Genomic DNA, 16606 nt, shown 5'->3' with positions numbered 1-16606 from the left:
TTTTATTGTCATAAGCACAAAGCTACAGTGCAGAAATGGCAATGAGAGTCTTCTGACCTGAGCTCCTCCAACAATTCAAATAGAAAATACAAAGTAGTGCAAAAAGTCTTGAACATTATACGAAATAAAATAATGTAAATTAAGACAAAATTAAATACGGTTTATTGCGTGGATATTTATTTATATAAATAAGTATATTGCAAGATTACAAACTCAGGCTGTATTCAAACCTGCTATTGTAGCAACAGGGACTGCGCAGAGTAGAGGTGTTTAGATATGAGTAGATTAGAAGCCGGTTAGGTATTAGGTATTAGCCGATATAAGTAAAGCATATGATCAGATTCTGTCTTTACACACTTTTGACTCACACTTAGACACACAGTATTTCTCCCAAACACACAAACAAGCACTCACTAAAACATCTTACGCTACAATGGACCATGATACAGATATTACACAGATGAAAAGTCGTGTTATAATCAGTACCAAAACCACCCAGATTGTACTGATGGATTCAGCCTAATATTCCTTTTAATGTTGGACAGTGAGTTCTTGTTTGCCTGACATGAGAGGAGATCACCCTGTTAGCATGAGAGGGAATAACACACACTTTCACGCTCGCGCCCATAACAATAACGACAACACACCAAGTAAACAGATGTCATTTCTCCTTGAGCAACTTGCTTGTGAAAGAGAGCGGAGAACAACATGTCTTTGATTGCCCTTTTCCTGCACATGGATACTGAACAAGTGTTTGTGTCAGAGGTAAAGAGGCGGGAATGCTTTTCAGACGTGAGGAGGGAGGGAGGGAAGGGAGGGCGGAGGGGGAGGGTTTTTTCAGGCATCTCTCAAAGCCTTTTTTACGCAAGCCTTTGTCAGGAGGAGTATAACCTCTGGCTCCAGCCGACAGAGAAAAAAACAAACATTTAAGCCTCCAACGATAACATCCCAGAAAATAGACTCTTGTCTCGTAATAGTTTTCAATCATTGCATTGCTGGCCAAAGGGAGGCCCGTACACATGTCCATCCTCAAGTTAATTGCAGCAGGGGTTTGAAGTTGGGTTGGTGATAAGTGCTTTTCTTTTTGAGCAGTTTTCTTTTTAATCTGAGATAAAAATGTTTGTGCTTGAAGCCATATCTAAAGGCATAGAGCTTAGAGGGTCAAGAGGCAGGAACAAGCAAGACAGGAAAGTGTGTGTGTGTGTGTGTGTGTGTGTGTGTGTGTGTGTGTGTGTGTGTGTGTGTGTGTGTGTGTGTGTGTGTGTGTGTGTGTGTGTGTGTGTGTGTGTGTGTGTGTGTGTGTGTGTGTGTGTGTGTGTGTGTGTGTGTGTGTGTGTGTGTGTGTGTGTGTGTGTGTGTGTGTGTGTGTGTGTGTTCTCTGGCCAAGATCAAAGTGTGTGCACATCAATTCTGCTGGCTGGGTTTAAAGGCCCGTGCATTGATGCGCATGTAGAGTAAAGCATATGCCCTAATCAGATGCTGTCTTACACACTGTTGACGTTGCTATGACACTTACAAACATAGTATCTCTGTCAAGCACACACACACACACACACACACACACACACACACACACACACACACACACACACACACACACACACACACACACACACACACACCACACGCTCAATAAAACATCTTCAGAAAATGAGTCACCCCCCCATCCGCCTGGTGAGAGGCGCTTGCTGTGACAGGCAATTTGTAGGCTGTTTTGCAAGTGTCACAACACAGCCTAAGCAGCCACACACACACACACACACACACACACACACACACACACACACACACACACACACACACACACACACACACACACACACACACACACACACACACACACACACACACACACACACACACACACACACACACACACACACACACACTCAGCTGCTCCTGACTGACGGCTGCCTGGCTAATTGCAACAGGAAAAAAAAATGCCAAAAATGTCTTTCCAGCTTCTCTCCAGTCCTGAAATCAGCCGTCATCAAAACATATTCGTATACTGGAAGCATTTGATTTCCCCTCCCAAGAACATTGACACTCAGCCCTCTCCCGTGCACTCACATTGTGATCAGTATGCTTCCATAAAAGCGAGCGGACACGCCAAAGTGCTGTAATGACTCTGGGAATCAAAGCGTTTTAATTACAGCTTATCGTTGTGTTGCGAGCCCTCAATTACGCTCCGACAAAAATGAAGACGTTCAGTACGAAAACAGCTTCCTGAATGGGCGCCAAGCACTCATTCCGTCCACCACGTGTTGTGAATGATGATGTCTCACTTTGTGCTGGAGTCTCTGGGATGTGTGAGCATGCATCACTCTCGGATGTTAGTGCTTTCATGCAGAGGCTTGCATACAGGTTACATGGGGTCCCTGCAGCGTGGGCATGGTAGTCATGTGTCTTTAGAGGGTGGAAGACAGGGCTTCACATCGAATTAAGGAATGTGTGTTGGTTACAATTCTTGAACATCTTGCCTTTGTCCTATTTCTAATCCTCAGCCTCTTTCAAAGTCAATTCAATTTGATCTTTTAGAATACAAATACAATCATAAGACATAATGGAACATGTGAAATGGGACACCCTGGTAAGGAAAGAGTTACAAACATTTAGTGCCTTGCTCAAAGGCGCATAATTGCAGCACTTTTCTGTTTTCCCTCCCCACTCTCTCTCTCCTGCCCTTCCACTATCCGGTTGTAAGAGCTTTACCATCCTTTCCCCCCCAGTCTAAGCCCACCCGTTATATCTTTGTGTGTGAGTTTGAGAGAGAGAGAGAGAGAGAGAGAGAGAGAGAGAGAGAGAGAGAGAGAGAGAGAGAGATAGATAGAGAGAGAGAGAGAGAGAGAGAGAGGAGAGAGAGAGAGAGACCATGATTAATAGCTGCTTTTGAACTCTGCCAGACTATAGGGGCGTCTTCAAGCCAATCCTAATGGCTCATCTCTCTGGGGACGACCCGCTCCCACCTGCAATCCGGGTCACCTCACACACACACACCACAACCGCAATACCACACAACACACACACCCACCACACACACACCACCACACCCACACCCCACACACCATACACACACACACTCATCCCCTAATTGAGAGGATGGGGTGGTCTCATTCTAATCCAGTGGTGTCTGTAGGGAGCAGCCAGAGGAAGTGGTCCCCCTCCCCCCTCTTACTCCATCCTGCCAAAAGGCTTTCACTGAGAGACGCTTCACTTTATATTCCCCCTCTGTCATGTTAGTGGAGACTTCTAAGCCACATCACTATGCTTTAATTGAATGAGAACAAGCTGCCGTGGCGGTGGATAATGCCATGAAAACAGCGGGAGAAATTAGAAAGCGACATGACACAAGCACACATCATTAAACAATTATTGCCCATCATTTGAAACGAGCAGTCTGGAGCAGTCGGTGAAAAGCCCATAAACGCCGTGGAGACGTAATGTGTACATATGAGATGCAAACATCTTGCTAATGCCAAGAGGGTCAGATAAGGCTGTGATTGAAGGATGATGAGGGTTACTGACCGAAAATGAAGGGAAGGAAGAATAGCTACGTGACAAAGTCCAGAGGAATACAAAGGTTTGCCGACATGCACACATCTACCGTATCTGGTTATCTTTTCTTCTATCCTTTGTGTCCTAGAAAAAAACAAGAGCACATCCTCCGGCGAGCGCACAGATACACAGAAATAGCCGGACGTTTAGCGGCTCCATTAACATGAGGATCTGCTGTGATCATGCTCGGAGCATCACGTCTGGTGGCGAAGAGCCCTTTCACATCCTTTGAATACGACCCTCCGCGTACACACAATGGCGCCAATTTAAATGGAAATCCTGACATCCCCATCACTCAGCCTCGCGACGCTTTACCAAAAAGCCCCTCCGCATCGGCACCGATCCAAACGAGCCACAATCGGAATCAGAACCATAGTGTGGCAGATAATGAGAGGGGTACTGTATGAACGAGATGGCGGTTATGTATGCAGCTCAATATGAGATTGTGTACTGCCCTTTCTTCCGGAGGGTTATTCCTGCCTCCTTGACTTGTCATGTCCAATATCCCGCAGCAATTGAAAGCTAGGTGAAGCCCTCTGTATTGGGGCTTGATTGGCCCCTCCTTTATTTCTGTGGCTACATGCTGCCTTTAAGAGGTGTGTGGCTCTCTAAGATGTTCCACAAAGCTGGAAAAATAAACAGTGATGATACACTAGATCAGGGGTACTCAAACTTTTGTGTTAAAGGTCCACTTGTGAATTGTATACGAGGTCAATGGTCCGGATCAATGCCAGTAAAGTCCCGGTGCGTCGGGGAACTCGCGCAAATAAAACACTCTCTTTTCCTCCGTACCCAAATCTTTTAAAAACGGGGGAACAACGAGTGGATACAGATTTGCTGCCGATCTGACGTCAACTCGGCAGCGGACCCACAGAGAGTTGCTGTCAGAAACAATACCTGACGTGTTTTGGACGTAATCTCGTCTTTGTTTACATTAGCAAGCCTCGCTAACACTCAGAGCTAACCTGTACTGTAGAGCACATGTGTTTAAAAAGCAGGATATAAAAAAAGGAACTCACCTTGTGATAAACCCGCAAGAGAAAAAGCATTTGAGCTCCATACTGTTTCAGAAATAATCTTTGATGTGGTTTAAACAGGATGGCGTTTTATCACAATGTTTTATTTATTTTTATAATGGGACGCAGGTTCGGTCCGGATTGATTTGTAGTTCGGTCAGTTTGAGAAGCCCTGCACTCGATCCATTCTCGTTTAGGTTAAATGTTTCTTGTTTTTGAGGAGGAACACCTCCTGGAGAAGACCATAGCTGTTCTAGAAATGTGACTCCCAAGCGGGTTATTGAGACCGTATATATGTCTATGCTCCCAACGCTTGTTCGGCAAAGTTTGCCATTCAGCTTCATGGTTCTTTGAACTTTATTCAACTGAGGTGGCGCCTCATTCTGTCTCGATGAATCCTCTTTCCATTCGACTTAATAGAGGATTTCATATCTTGTTACATTGCCCAGCAAGAGTTTTTCTCCCAGTTCACTTCATATTGATTTCCAGGGAGTAAAATGCCTACCATAAAACTCAATATGTCCCTGCATGATTTCTGCAAAGGAATCAACAGAGCTATCCACCAGATACACCAATAATACACCAATACACCAGAGCTGAGGCAAGTGAGGCATAGCCCCCCCCCGTTCTCTCTTATCCCAACATGCCTGGGAAGAACTGTAAAAGCACATAATTAACATAAAACTCATTAAAAATGTGAGCTTGGTCTTGAAATTCTTGCCAACCACCGGCGTTGGCCACCATTTCCGTCGCACCACCAACCACCATACATCAAAGATGGTGAGAGGAGACCAGATGGATTATGTAATGAGGATAAACAAGTCTCAAACTGTGGGGTGGGCGGGGGATGATAAACGCTGTGCATAACTACACAACCCTAATTACATTCCTCCCACCATGTCCTAACTTTCCCCAACAAACATTCTCCCATCCCTTTACACGACTCAGCATGGTTTGTTCAAAACATTTAGTCTAATAAGTTTTTAAAGAATTGGTTAGCAACTTTTTTTGTAATACGTGACTCCACGGACTGCTTCTTCGCTGTTGGTTAGAAATATTGTTGCTATGATTAAAGAGCTTTATTTATAACAAGTAACCTGTGTTGTTTTCAAGTAGCAGTTAATGATCTGTCATTTAAAATCGAGCGTCTAATTTCCCCCCATGTTCCCATAGAGGATTTATGAGGATGCCTTTGGTGTAAAGAACCCTAAGGTGCAGATAATAGACATTTCCGAAATATAGATTTATTGAAGGGCATCCTGTGAAAACCAAGCAACCCCCCTCTTCCTCCCTCAGAGGACAACACGTCCATCACAGGAATTGAGTAGAGCTCGAAGCAACCCTAACAGAATTGATGCTAACGAGGCTAACGCTAGCAGGGAAGACCTAAAGACATGAGCCTCATCCCAATACCCCTCCTCGACTCCACGCCATTTTGAAGGACGTCTCAATAGCTGAAATGCACACGGAGGAGTTGAGGAGGGGTGAGGGAGGAGACGAAAAGGGAGGAGACGAAAGGGAGGATACACACGAGCAGACTACGCGGAAGTGTTTTCACTACTCGCGTATAAAAGCCCCGCCCCCACCTTCACAGCTGGTCCATTTCAACAGAGGAAAACCGACAACTGGAAGATGAGTGGAAAAGCGTCACATAATAAAGTGCTCACAGCTCCGTGGGAATTATTATGTGCAATTCATTTCTAAAAGGCTTTCACATTACTATCATTATATTTTTATTTAAATGTAGGCTACATTTTACACCAAAACGGAACACAGAAGCAGGACCAACCATCATTGAATTCCTTGACTAACAAGAGGAAGATTCCTTTAAATAAATATTGAACCAGAAATGGGCCGGTTCTAAAGGGGTATCCAGTTCAGCCTGATGAGAGGGGGTACAGCTGTGCACATGGCATCATTAACAGACGTCGTTTAAAAGTGACGTTTGAGTGAACGAGGACATCCCACTTAATACCTGAGGACTCCTCTGTCCTCGGCGTCACCTCCTCGTGTCTCTCGCTCGCATCTTACGGAAGCGGAGCTAAGACGCAAGGAATGGAAACGAGTGAGGGAAAGGAGGAGTCGAGGAGGAGTATTGGGATGAGGCTACGGTCATTCATATGTCAGCAACCAAATGCTAGTGTTGGCTGCTGTGAGCCCTGAGAGCCCCGGGGCATCACAGAGGCTCGTAGTCTTCCCCGGCACAGCTCTGTTCTGTGTTCCCTGGGGGGGAAATATTCAATCCCTTCTCTGCTCTTTATGGTGGCTTCCTAACAAAGAAAAGTTCACAAGACTTTCTTTAAAAGCTTTTTCTTTGGTGTTGCCTTCGTCTCTGTTTCTCCGTGAACTGCCTTTTTGGTTCCTATCGCTCACTCACTCTCTCTTGTGTTGATGTCTGATGTGTGCTGCTACCACCTGCCAGCGAGGACAAATGTGACTAACCTGTTAATAACTCATCCAAGATTCAAGGCTTTTATTGTCATGTGTACATACATGTAGCTACAGTGTAGTTATGACAATGAACATCTTAGGTCCCAGGCGCCTGCAACAGTGCAACACAATAAAACAGATAAAATACTGCAAGTAAATAAAATAAAATAGAATATAATAGAAATAGTGCAAGAATAGTCTATATACAAGTCATTGGAATCCAAACCGCAGATCACCACCTTCCCTCCTTATCTCCATCACCCACTCCTTCTCACCTCTTCCTCACCCCATCCTCTCTTCCCCTCATTAATCAGAGTTTCTCACCTCAGTTAGCTTCTTTCAAAGTCTTCCCCCCTGGCTGCCTAATTCCTCTCTCAGACAAATCTGTCTGAGTCACCCTCCATTTACCTCGTCTGTCTCCCTTGTCCTCACTGTCCTCTCTTCTTTTCTCCTTCCAGAGGGTACCCAGACGAAGCCATCGAGCCAGAGCTGATCGATGAGCGCCACCCCTACATCCACAGCATGTATTCAGCTCCTCTCGCCCTGCCAGGAGAGGGCAGCATGGCCAGTTTGGACCGCTTGGCAGGCCGGCGTTCCCCCTCCATCGACAGCATGCGTAAGGACCCGCGCTGGCGTGACCCCGACCTCACAGAGGTCATCGCCATGTTGGGCCACCCCATCGACCCGGTGAAGTCCAACGCTGCGGCCTACCTGCAGCACCTGTGCTACGAGAACGATAAGATAAAGAAGGATGTGCGTCAGCTGAAAGGGATCCCTGTCCTGGTGGGGCTTCTGGACCACCCCAAGTCTGAAGTCCACCGTAAGGCGTGTGGCGCCCTGCGCAACATCTCCTACGGAAAGGACAACGACAACAAGGTGGCCATCAAGATCTGCGACGGCATCCCGGGCCTCGTGCGCCTGCTGAGGAAGACCAACGACATGGAAGTTCGAGAGCTCATCACCGGTAAGAATACACAACTACATATTCAATACTTCTCCTTAGCGTTTTGACATCTTGTAGATTGTTGCTTTAAATTGTTTTTACTTGTACTAGTTTGATGGTGTGTGAGCTTGTTGTATGCTTGTTTGTTTATTTGACTGTACAGCACTTTGGTCTGGAGGTTTTAAAGTGCTTTATAAATAAAGCTGTATTTAATGTAATGAGGTTCAACCGAAGTAGACAAAGTCTTTTTAAATGATTGTGCAGTTGATTTGTTGACATCAAGTAAAGTAATCGAAGCAGCGGATCCTCGTCTGACTTCCTGTCGAGCCACTTTAGAAACGAAAAGATGAAATGGGACAGGAAAGGGTAGATGTTGCACTGGAAAGCAATTACTGTTTGTTATCTTTCATGTTCTGCTTTTACACAGGAATCACGTCATAACGCTTGCCATTTTGAATACATTTTCCAGATTGTGTCCATGTCTGAAAATATTCTACTTGTATTGTGCCCTCATTAGTCAACCACATCAACTAGTTTCTTTGCAAAGCTTGCCTTCAAAATACTTTCATATTTTCCTTAAAACTCATTTTAAAAAAACTGTTATATGGATAAAATATTATGAATAAGTGCTATGGATAGGTCTCATTGCATTCCTCCACTAAGACAGCATTTACGATTGGCTTGCCACAAGTAAAGATTCCTTTATTATGCAAAGCGCTGTAAATGCCAAGCCTGTTGGCTGTCTTCTCCACTAACTGTAGAATTTCCCTCTGCCTAATTAGTCTCAACTCTCTGTCACATACAGAGAGTATGAACTCCCTCCCCCAAGTCCTCCGTGAGTCTGAGTCCCTCACCCTGTTCCAGTCCCGCCTCTAAACCCACCTCTTCAACTCTGTATCCGTAAGCCCCCCCCCCTCTTGACTGCTTTTCTGTTTTGTTTTGTTTCTTTGTGTCTTGTTTGTCTACCCTCCCTCCCAAATGTAAAGCGTCTTTGGGTTCAAGAAAAGCGCTATAGATTTGTTTTGTTATTATTATACAGTAAGTATAAAAGTGCTGCTTTGAAGCCTTTACGCTGATATGATAGTACCTTAGTATGCCAGTCCCATCCAATCACTCGCTGCATACATCCATCGCTTATATATTCCATCCAGGAATATACTGCGTTGGCTCCCATAATCCCAGATGCATAGTAATGCCGTCTGAGTCATACTATGATAAGAAGCAGGGTACGTTTGCCACACATTATTGTTTTTTCGCAGCTTAATGCACAATGTGCTATTTTCTCATCTCCGACTGCTTACATGATTTGATAAGTTGGTGCCCGAGGCCTCCCATATTAAGAGATACAATAATTGCTGAATTAGCACTGAATTGCGTAACCCCCCGTATACTAGAGGTGAGATATTGCATTCAAAGCTGTAATCAGTCATTCTTTTAATTATAGTGGAGGCACATTTTAAGTAAATTGAAGTTTTCTCTTCCTAACGTTCCTAAAAGAGTAGCAAGCGCTAATGAAGTAATTTGTCGCTCATGGAGATTTTTTTCTTTCAATCAATTGTCACAAAGATAATGGTTTTAAAGACATCACCGCGGAAATTGTGATGTTTTCTGACTTAAGGTTTATTACAAAACAGTTAGAAAGTGGAATGACTGTCCATAGAGAAGCAGATGTCATATGAACATTGATTTCAGAGGAAAAAGCTAATCGCTGCCAAAGTGGAATGAAATATGTTTAATTCCTTTAAGAGGAGCTATTGATTCAAATGCCATGATGGGGTTTTTTCCCCCTTGACTTGGGAATACAGTTGAGTGTGTGTGTGTGTGTGTGTGTGTGTGTGTGTGTGTGTGTGTGTGTGTGTGTGTGTGTGTGTGTGTGTGTGTGTGTGTGTGTGTGTGTGTGTGTGTGTGTGTGTGTGTGTGTGTGTGTGTGTGTGTGTGTGTGTGTGTGTGTGTGTGTGTGTGTGTGTGTGTGTGTGTGTGTGTGTGTGTGTGTGTGTGTGTGTGTGTGTCTTTCCGTGTGCTCAGCTAATCCCCAGCATGATTGCTTTGACCTGACACACTTTGGTATGCTCTCTTCGCCATCGGAGAAGGGGCTTTTGTTCTCGGTGCACATGTGTTGAAAAATGAGAACCACTTTAAAGTGAGATGCTTGACCTTTGAGATGTAACCGCCAAGTGTTAAATACAGAATACTTTCCACCCCAAACAGTTACTTTTGTAGTTATCTTTACAGTTTGAGGAAGGACAAGCTGTGGGGGAAGAGGGAATCTCGAAGTATTGATACGAGAGGCTCGATGAATATCTCGTTTTCAACCCATAAGCCTCCTTTCCAATTCTCAAGGATCCTTCTTAGAACATTCTGCCACTACCACCATTACCTAATTGTAATGTATATTGAGTTATTTATGTTATTTATTTATTTGATTTAATCGTTTATTTGGCAGGGACAATGCACAGTAATGAACACTTAAAACATTAAAATGTGTCAAGCGTAACAAACAGTGCCAGATTTAGCTTTGAGCTAATTTCCATCCCTCACATAAAACATTTAAGAAGATTACATTTAAGAAGATTACACTTTACAAACATAGCAAAAACAAAATACATGATATGCAAAAAGTGCAAAAGAGCAAGAGCAGCATACACAAGTATTTATGACATGGTAATACAATATAGCAGCAACCATTCTTTGAGGTGACCTTTGAAACTATTGAGATTGGGACAATCCCGTATCTCAGTTTGGAGGCTGTTCCACAACGAGCTGCCTTTAATAGAAAGGACATTTTCCATTTTCAAAAAACACATTTTTATATGTAATAAAGGACTTAAAATTGTCAAAACTCAAGAAATTGTGTTTCTCAAGGAAGGTACAGTGGGGTATGAATAAGGCTTTCTGTCAAACACCTTGATAGCTCTCTTGTAGCTGTTCTATTGGTTCAGGTTTGTGGCACAAGCAAACGACCAGTTAGTAAAACAGTATTCAATGTGGGATAGAATCGTACAGTGGAGGTCTGACTTTGCACCATTGACAGTTAAGAAAGGTCGAATTAGTTTAAAATGTTGCAAGTTGAATTTAATAGTATTGGATACTTTCTTGATATGTTTCTTAAAATTAAAATTCGAGTCCAATATGACTCCAAGATACTTGAAGTGGGAGACTAGTTCTAATTCTGCTCCGTTTAAAAACACGTTGGATCCTTCGATTTTGACTGGTCGTTTACTGAACATCATACATACTGTTTTTTTTTACGTTTAACTATAAGCAAATGTTTTTCAGCCAGTGTTGAACCTTGTCCAAAGCATTAGAGAGACAAGATGAGATAATTTCAGTGTTTTTCCCGTGTATAAAGATGACCGCATCATCGGCATACAACTCAGGACATACATCAGGCAAGTCATTAATGTACAGTGAAAACAGTAACGGTCCAAGAATGGAGCCTTGTGGAACCCCAACAGGGTTCACAAGGTAGGGGGATTTGGCTCCGTTGACCAAAACACACTGTTTTCAGTTCGATAAGTAAGACTTAAACTTAAAGAGTTAAACTTAAAGACTTAAGACTTAAATGAGTCAGCTTTGTAAGGAGCACTTGGTGGTCAACTGTGTCAAAAGCCTTTCTGAGATCAAGGAAGACAGCACCTACATATGGGCTCGTGTCCAACAACCTTTTCCACAAAGACACAGTTAGCCGTCTCAGTGGAGTGGTGAGCACGGAAACCAAACTGCATTGGGTGGAGTGGAGCGAAACCTTTGTCTAAATGTTTGGTGATTAGTTTTGACACCCATTTCTCAGCTATCTTAGAGACACAGGGGAGGATGCTGATTGGTCTGTAATTGGACATCAATGCCTTATCCCCAGATTTAAAGATCGGTGTCACCGTGGCCACCTTCCAGGATGATGGACCTTCCCTCGTGCTGATAGATTGATTCACTAGCATACTAATTGGTTGTATTAGACCGTCGATATGTGTCTTTATAAAGTTGATGTCGAAATCATCTACATCCCTAGCCTTAGAACCTCTTAACCCTGAGATTATATTTTTTACCTCAACCTCTGTGATTTCCTCCAGGTCAAAAACGGGGGGTGTATCCACCGTCGGGCTAGGTGAGACCTCAGATGGCGGGAACCACACTATCATTTACAGTTTTTTACTATAGTAAAAAACTGTAAATTATAGTGTCCGTCCAACAATTATTAATATGTTCAATCTGAATTTTCTTTAAAATAAAAAACATCTATATTGATTCTGACTTTTCTACATCCAACTCACAGGTTTATCATTACTTTGAGAAAAAAGATTATGAATGTAACCCTTTTAGAAGGGAAGATATGGTCATTTGTTCTGGGAATGTCATTTTCGAGCCTGAGACCTGAAAAACAGGCTCAGGGTTTAACAGGTTAAATGTATTTTCCAATGATAATTTCAGTGAATAGTATTAAAAAAAACAATCATTCCCTCTAATATGGCGAATCATATCGCAATTATGAGTCAAAATAGTACCATACTTTTACAAATCATGCAGGCGTAGCATTGATAGTGATACCAGTTTGTAAAAAAAACACGCTTGTTCAGTTGTGTGTGTGTGTAAGTGTGTGTGTGTGTAAGTGTGTGTGTGTGTGTGTGTAAGTGTGTAAGTGTGTGTAGCTCTGCTGTGACAGAGATGTGGCGCTGAGTGATGACTGTGCCGCAGCAGCAATGATTGCCTTTACAGCACCGTGTTGCTCCCCATCGTAGCTAAAAATAACCCTGCACCACAAGACAAGGAGGACAGAATGGAGGGAGGCCTTTCTATTTTTTCTCCTCTTCCCCTCTCTCACTCATTACCCCCCCCCCCCTCCTCCTTTCTGGCTCAATCTAATTTCTTCTCCCCTTCATTCATTATCTACACTGATTTTCTCCTCCTCTCTCACTGTTTTCCTCTACTCTCCAGTCTAATGTTTCCATAGTGAAAACAGACCTGTCACAATGCGAGCCCGGCTTACAGCCTCAGCCCGTGTGGCTAACATTGGCCGTTTTTTTCTACAATTAAATATGGGTTTAAATATAGGCCCCCTTTTTCTTAGCCCATGTGTTTTAATAGTTCTCTGAGTTTGTGCTGTGCCTGCAAAACCACAGAGAGCTCGGTTTTCTGCAGGGTGACGTGGAAGGGGTTTATTTTCCAACACACACGACAGGCGGACCAGTCGCTCATATTTTTAGAGCTTTGTAGCGTTCACAGTTATTTTATTTTACCTTCCGGCTGTTTTTGCCCTGCAGCTATTCCCTCTGTGGAAATGTAGATTATTAAGCGGATTTTTTTCTCCGGTTTTTCCTGCAGGAGATGTCTGTGTCTTGTGGTCGGACACAGGTGCCTCCTGCTTGTGTTGTTTGGATGGAAAATGCATATAAAGCAAGTTTAAGCTAGAAGAGAGATGATGTCTATACACTCATGTGCCAAGGTTATGTGGGTTTTACATTAAAAAACACATCACTTTTTAGTAGGGATGTAACGATACCCAAAACTCACGGTACGATAATATCACGATGACAAGTCCACGGTACGATAATATCACGATGACAAGTCCACGGTACGATATTTATCGCACTATTGAAAAATAAAGAAAAACATTTCTTTATTAAATAATAAATCTGATTTGCATTTTAGTAGGATAGTAGTATTTTAAAGTGTCAACAATATAATAATCAGACCCGGCAATAGAATAAATCAAGCTTCACTTTAGCTTTTCAAGTAACTCAACTCTCACTCACTCACTCAGCGTCATCAAGTTTATCTTTTAGGAATATGAGCATGTCCACATTTCCAGGTAGAAGCTGGGATGTTTGGGCGTTTGCAAAATCCCCTGCTGTGGAAAATACTCTCTTGCTTGGTAATGGTGTTGCTGGGACAGAGAGATATGCTTTGGCCATGGGTGACAGCAGTGGGTCAAACTGTGCATTGTCTCTCCACCACTTCAAAAACAAAACAGTTGTTGCCAAGAAGGTGAGGCTTATCGACAGAGATATAAATATACTGTTGGTACTTGTCAATGTCTCTAGGTGTGTACATGTAGCCCTGTAAATACGAGGTCCTTTTGGGTTATCTGTTGTTTTATGTTCATGTTGTAACCTACTTGCTGCCGTGTTGGACATGTCTCCCTTGAAAAAGAGATTGATGATCTCAATGGGACATCTGGTTCAATAAAGGCTTGAAAAAAATAAATAATTAAAATAAATATTATTAAAAAAAAAAAAAAAATCGTGGTATATTGTGTCAGTCTCACGACAGTATTGAAACATTTATTCACCGCGATATCGCGATATTCGATATATCGTTACATCCCTACTATTTACGCAGTGTTTTGGTCTAAAGCACCTAAATGTTTTAACATAGAGGGCTTCTGAATACTAAAACCTTGTAAAGATCTTTAAGGATCAGCTGCAAGGTTAAAGCCACCATAATGCACATACTATGTACAGCTTTCAGAGATTCAAAATGTCAACCATCTCAATGAAAATCCTCTTAAATTAACATCAATTGATTTTTGACGTATTGGTCAGTTATATAAAGCATACGCTGAAAGTAATTAATTGTATAAATGAACCAATACTGACTCAACGGCTGAGTCGGATACTCGGGACAAAGGGTGAATCTGCTAACTTATATACCATTATTTTTAAGTAACAGTTCCGTAATTGTAAATACATATTTGTCTTTTTAACCTCTTGTTTTACAAAGTTAAAAAACGTAATGATCCCCGTCCACACAGTACAGTTTCAATAATGTGAATCTGATCAATATTTACCGATACTTAAAGCTCAGGTTTTTGTATTATGTCTGAAAAGTTACATTTGGTCCCTTCCTAATAACAGTTCCAGCTATGGGGATATTAATATGAGTATGTAAGATACTTATAATACAGTTTCCCCTTATAAATTACTTTATTTCTCAATTATTCTTATTAAAACACTTGACGAGTGCTGCTTCAAACAGTATGTGTAAGACTAGACACTGGCACATTTGCTAATATTGACACTAAACACGGCACATAGACTTGGTAGCCTTAATTTAGTTCTGAGAGAATCTCATTGATACCTTAATGTACATTTTGCAGCAGAATAATTTGTGGTGTTTAGTTTAGATCTTTTTGATGATAAACCAAATGTAGTTTGGCTCAGTACTGGCTTTAACACACTTCCAATATCAGTGTATTCTTTGTTCTCCTATGTAGGACACACACGTACACTTAGATGTAATAGTGAAGTCAATATTCGAATATTCGCTGCTGATTACTACCGAATATCCGGAGCCCGAAAAATGGTATTCGGGACAGCCCTGTGTGCACCTTCATCTATAGCCCTTCCTACATCATTTCACTTCCTGTGGAGCATCATCAGCACCCAGCCTGATGGTCCCGCTCAAATGCACACTCGCACACATAAATCTTCAACCAAGTTAGACCACTTACTGAATCCTCCTCCTCCTCCTCCTCCTCCTCCTCCTCCTCCTCCTCCTCCTCCTCCCTCCTCCTCCTCCTCCTCCTCCTCCTCCTCCTCCAGCTCTGAGAAAGTGATGGATTAGCTAAGGGGTGAGAAGGAGAAGGACAGGAGGGAGCGGGAGGAGGAGGAGAACAGTAATGGGCAGAACTAAATTAATAGCCTAGCTAAAAGAAGAGCAACATGCCTGCCAGCTTTCCCCATTATAATTAAATTAGCATTAGCTTGAGCCTTAGCCTTAGCCCTGGCCTTAGGTTTAGCGTCAGCATTAGCCTTAGCCTTAGATGTACCCTTAGTCAGCCCTTGTCAGCCGTAGCGTTAGCATCAGCATTAGATTTAACTTAAGCCTGAGCCTTAGCTTTAGCCTTAGCCTCATCCTTAGCCTCACCCTTAGCCTTAGTTTTACCCTAAGTTTTAGCTTTAGCCTTTGGCTTAGCTTTAGCCTTAGCTCCAGTCCCTTTCCCATTCCCGAGAAGGAAATAGAAAAGGGAATACATTGAGAATATTTGATCAATATATAGCTCATGTCTTCTCCCTTTATATATATTATATATTTGCTCCCAATCTTGTCTTTTACACTTCAATCTCAGAATTGTTGGTTCATGTCAAGCTTTTACAAATACAAATATGTTTGTGGCAATAAATAACTGAAGAGACAGGTGATAATATTGAACTTGCCCTGTGGCTAGATTGGATTTAAGACAAAAGAAACTGAGACTAATCACAGGTTTATTAGATACGACAGTTATATAAATATCAGATCAGATAAGATTCTTTATTATCCTTTCTTAAGCATTTCCCTTTTTAAGAGAGAGTTCACTTCCTCATCTTTGGGGATATGTTTTATAGCTGAATGAGTTCTGTTTACAGGAATATGCAGGGCCATCCCTGGCCAACATGAGGCCCCACGCAACGTTATATGATGAGGCCCTCTGTTTCGCGAGCGTCGACGGGGGGGACGGGGTGCTAGTGGAGCCTAGCAGCGGTGAAACCGTGTTGCGCCACACTAATTGCGCCGCATTTACGGCTCAGTTGAGGCTCCCTCCGCAGTCTGCGCGATCGGCCTGTAGGGAGGGACGGCCCTGGGAATATGTCACAATATATTTAAAAACTAGTTTCACTCATTATGCTTTTTAGTTAGTTTACTTTACGGTCAGTTCAACTGCACTGTTTACCCCTTCAGAACTTTT

General features: G+C 42.6%; 1 protein-coding gene across 5 annotated transcripts in view; it reads left to right on the top strand.

The window, feature by feature from the left end:
• Window positions 1–16606, top strand: part of arvcfb (ARVCF delta catenin family member b) — a 327265-nt gene that overhangs the window by 224563 nt on the left and 86096 nt on the right. For all 5 annotated transcript variants that reach the window (XM_034091650.2, XM_034091649.2, XM_034091648.2 and 2 more), the window contains one exon: window positions 7460–7965. In XM_034091650.2, the coding sequence (XP_033947541.1) occupies window positions 7460–7965 (506 nt within the window). The remainder of the gene's footprint in view (window positions 1–7459; window positions 7966–16606) is intronic.

This window comes from Pseudochaenichthys georgianus, chromosome 9 (genome assembly GCF_902827115.2).
Source record: "Pseudochaenichthys georgianus chromosome 9, fPseGeo1.2, whole genome shotgun sequence".
Classification (NCBI taxonomy): domain Eukaryota; kingdom Metazoa; phylum Chordata; class Actinopteri; order Perciformes; family Channichthyidae; genus Pseudochaenichthys; species Pseudochaenichthys georgianus.
The sequence above is the reverse complement of the archived record's forward strand: the minus strand, read 5'-3'. Positions and strand labels throughout refer to the sequence as shown.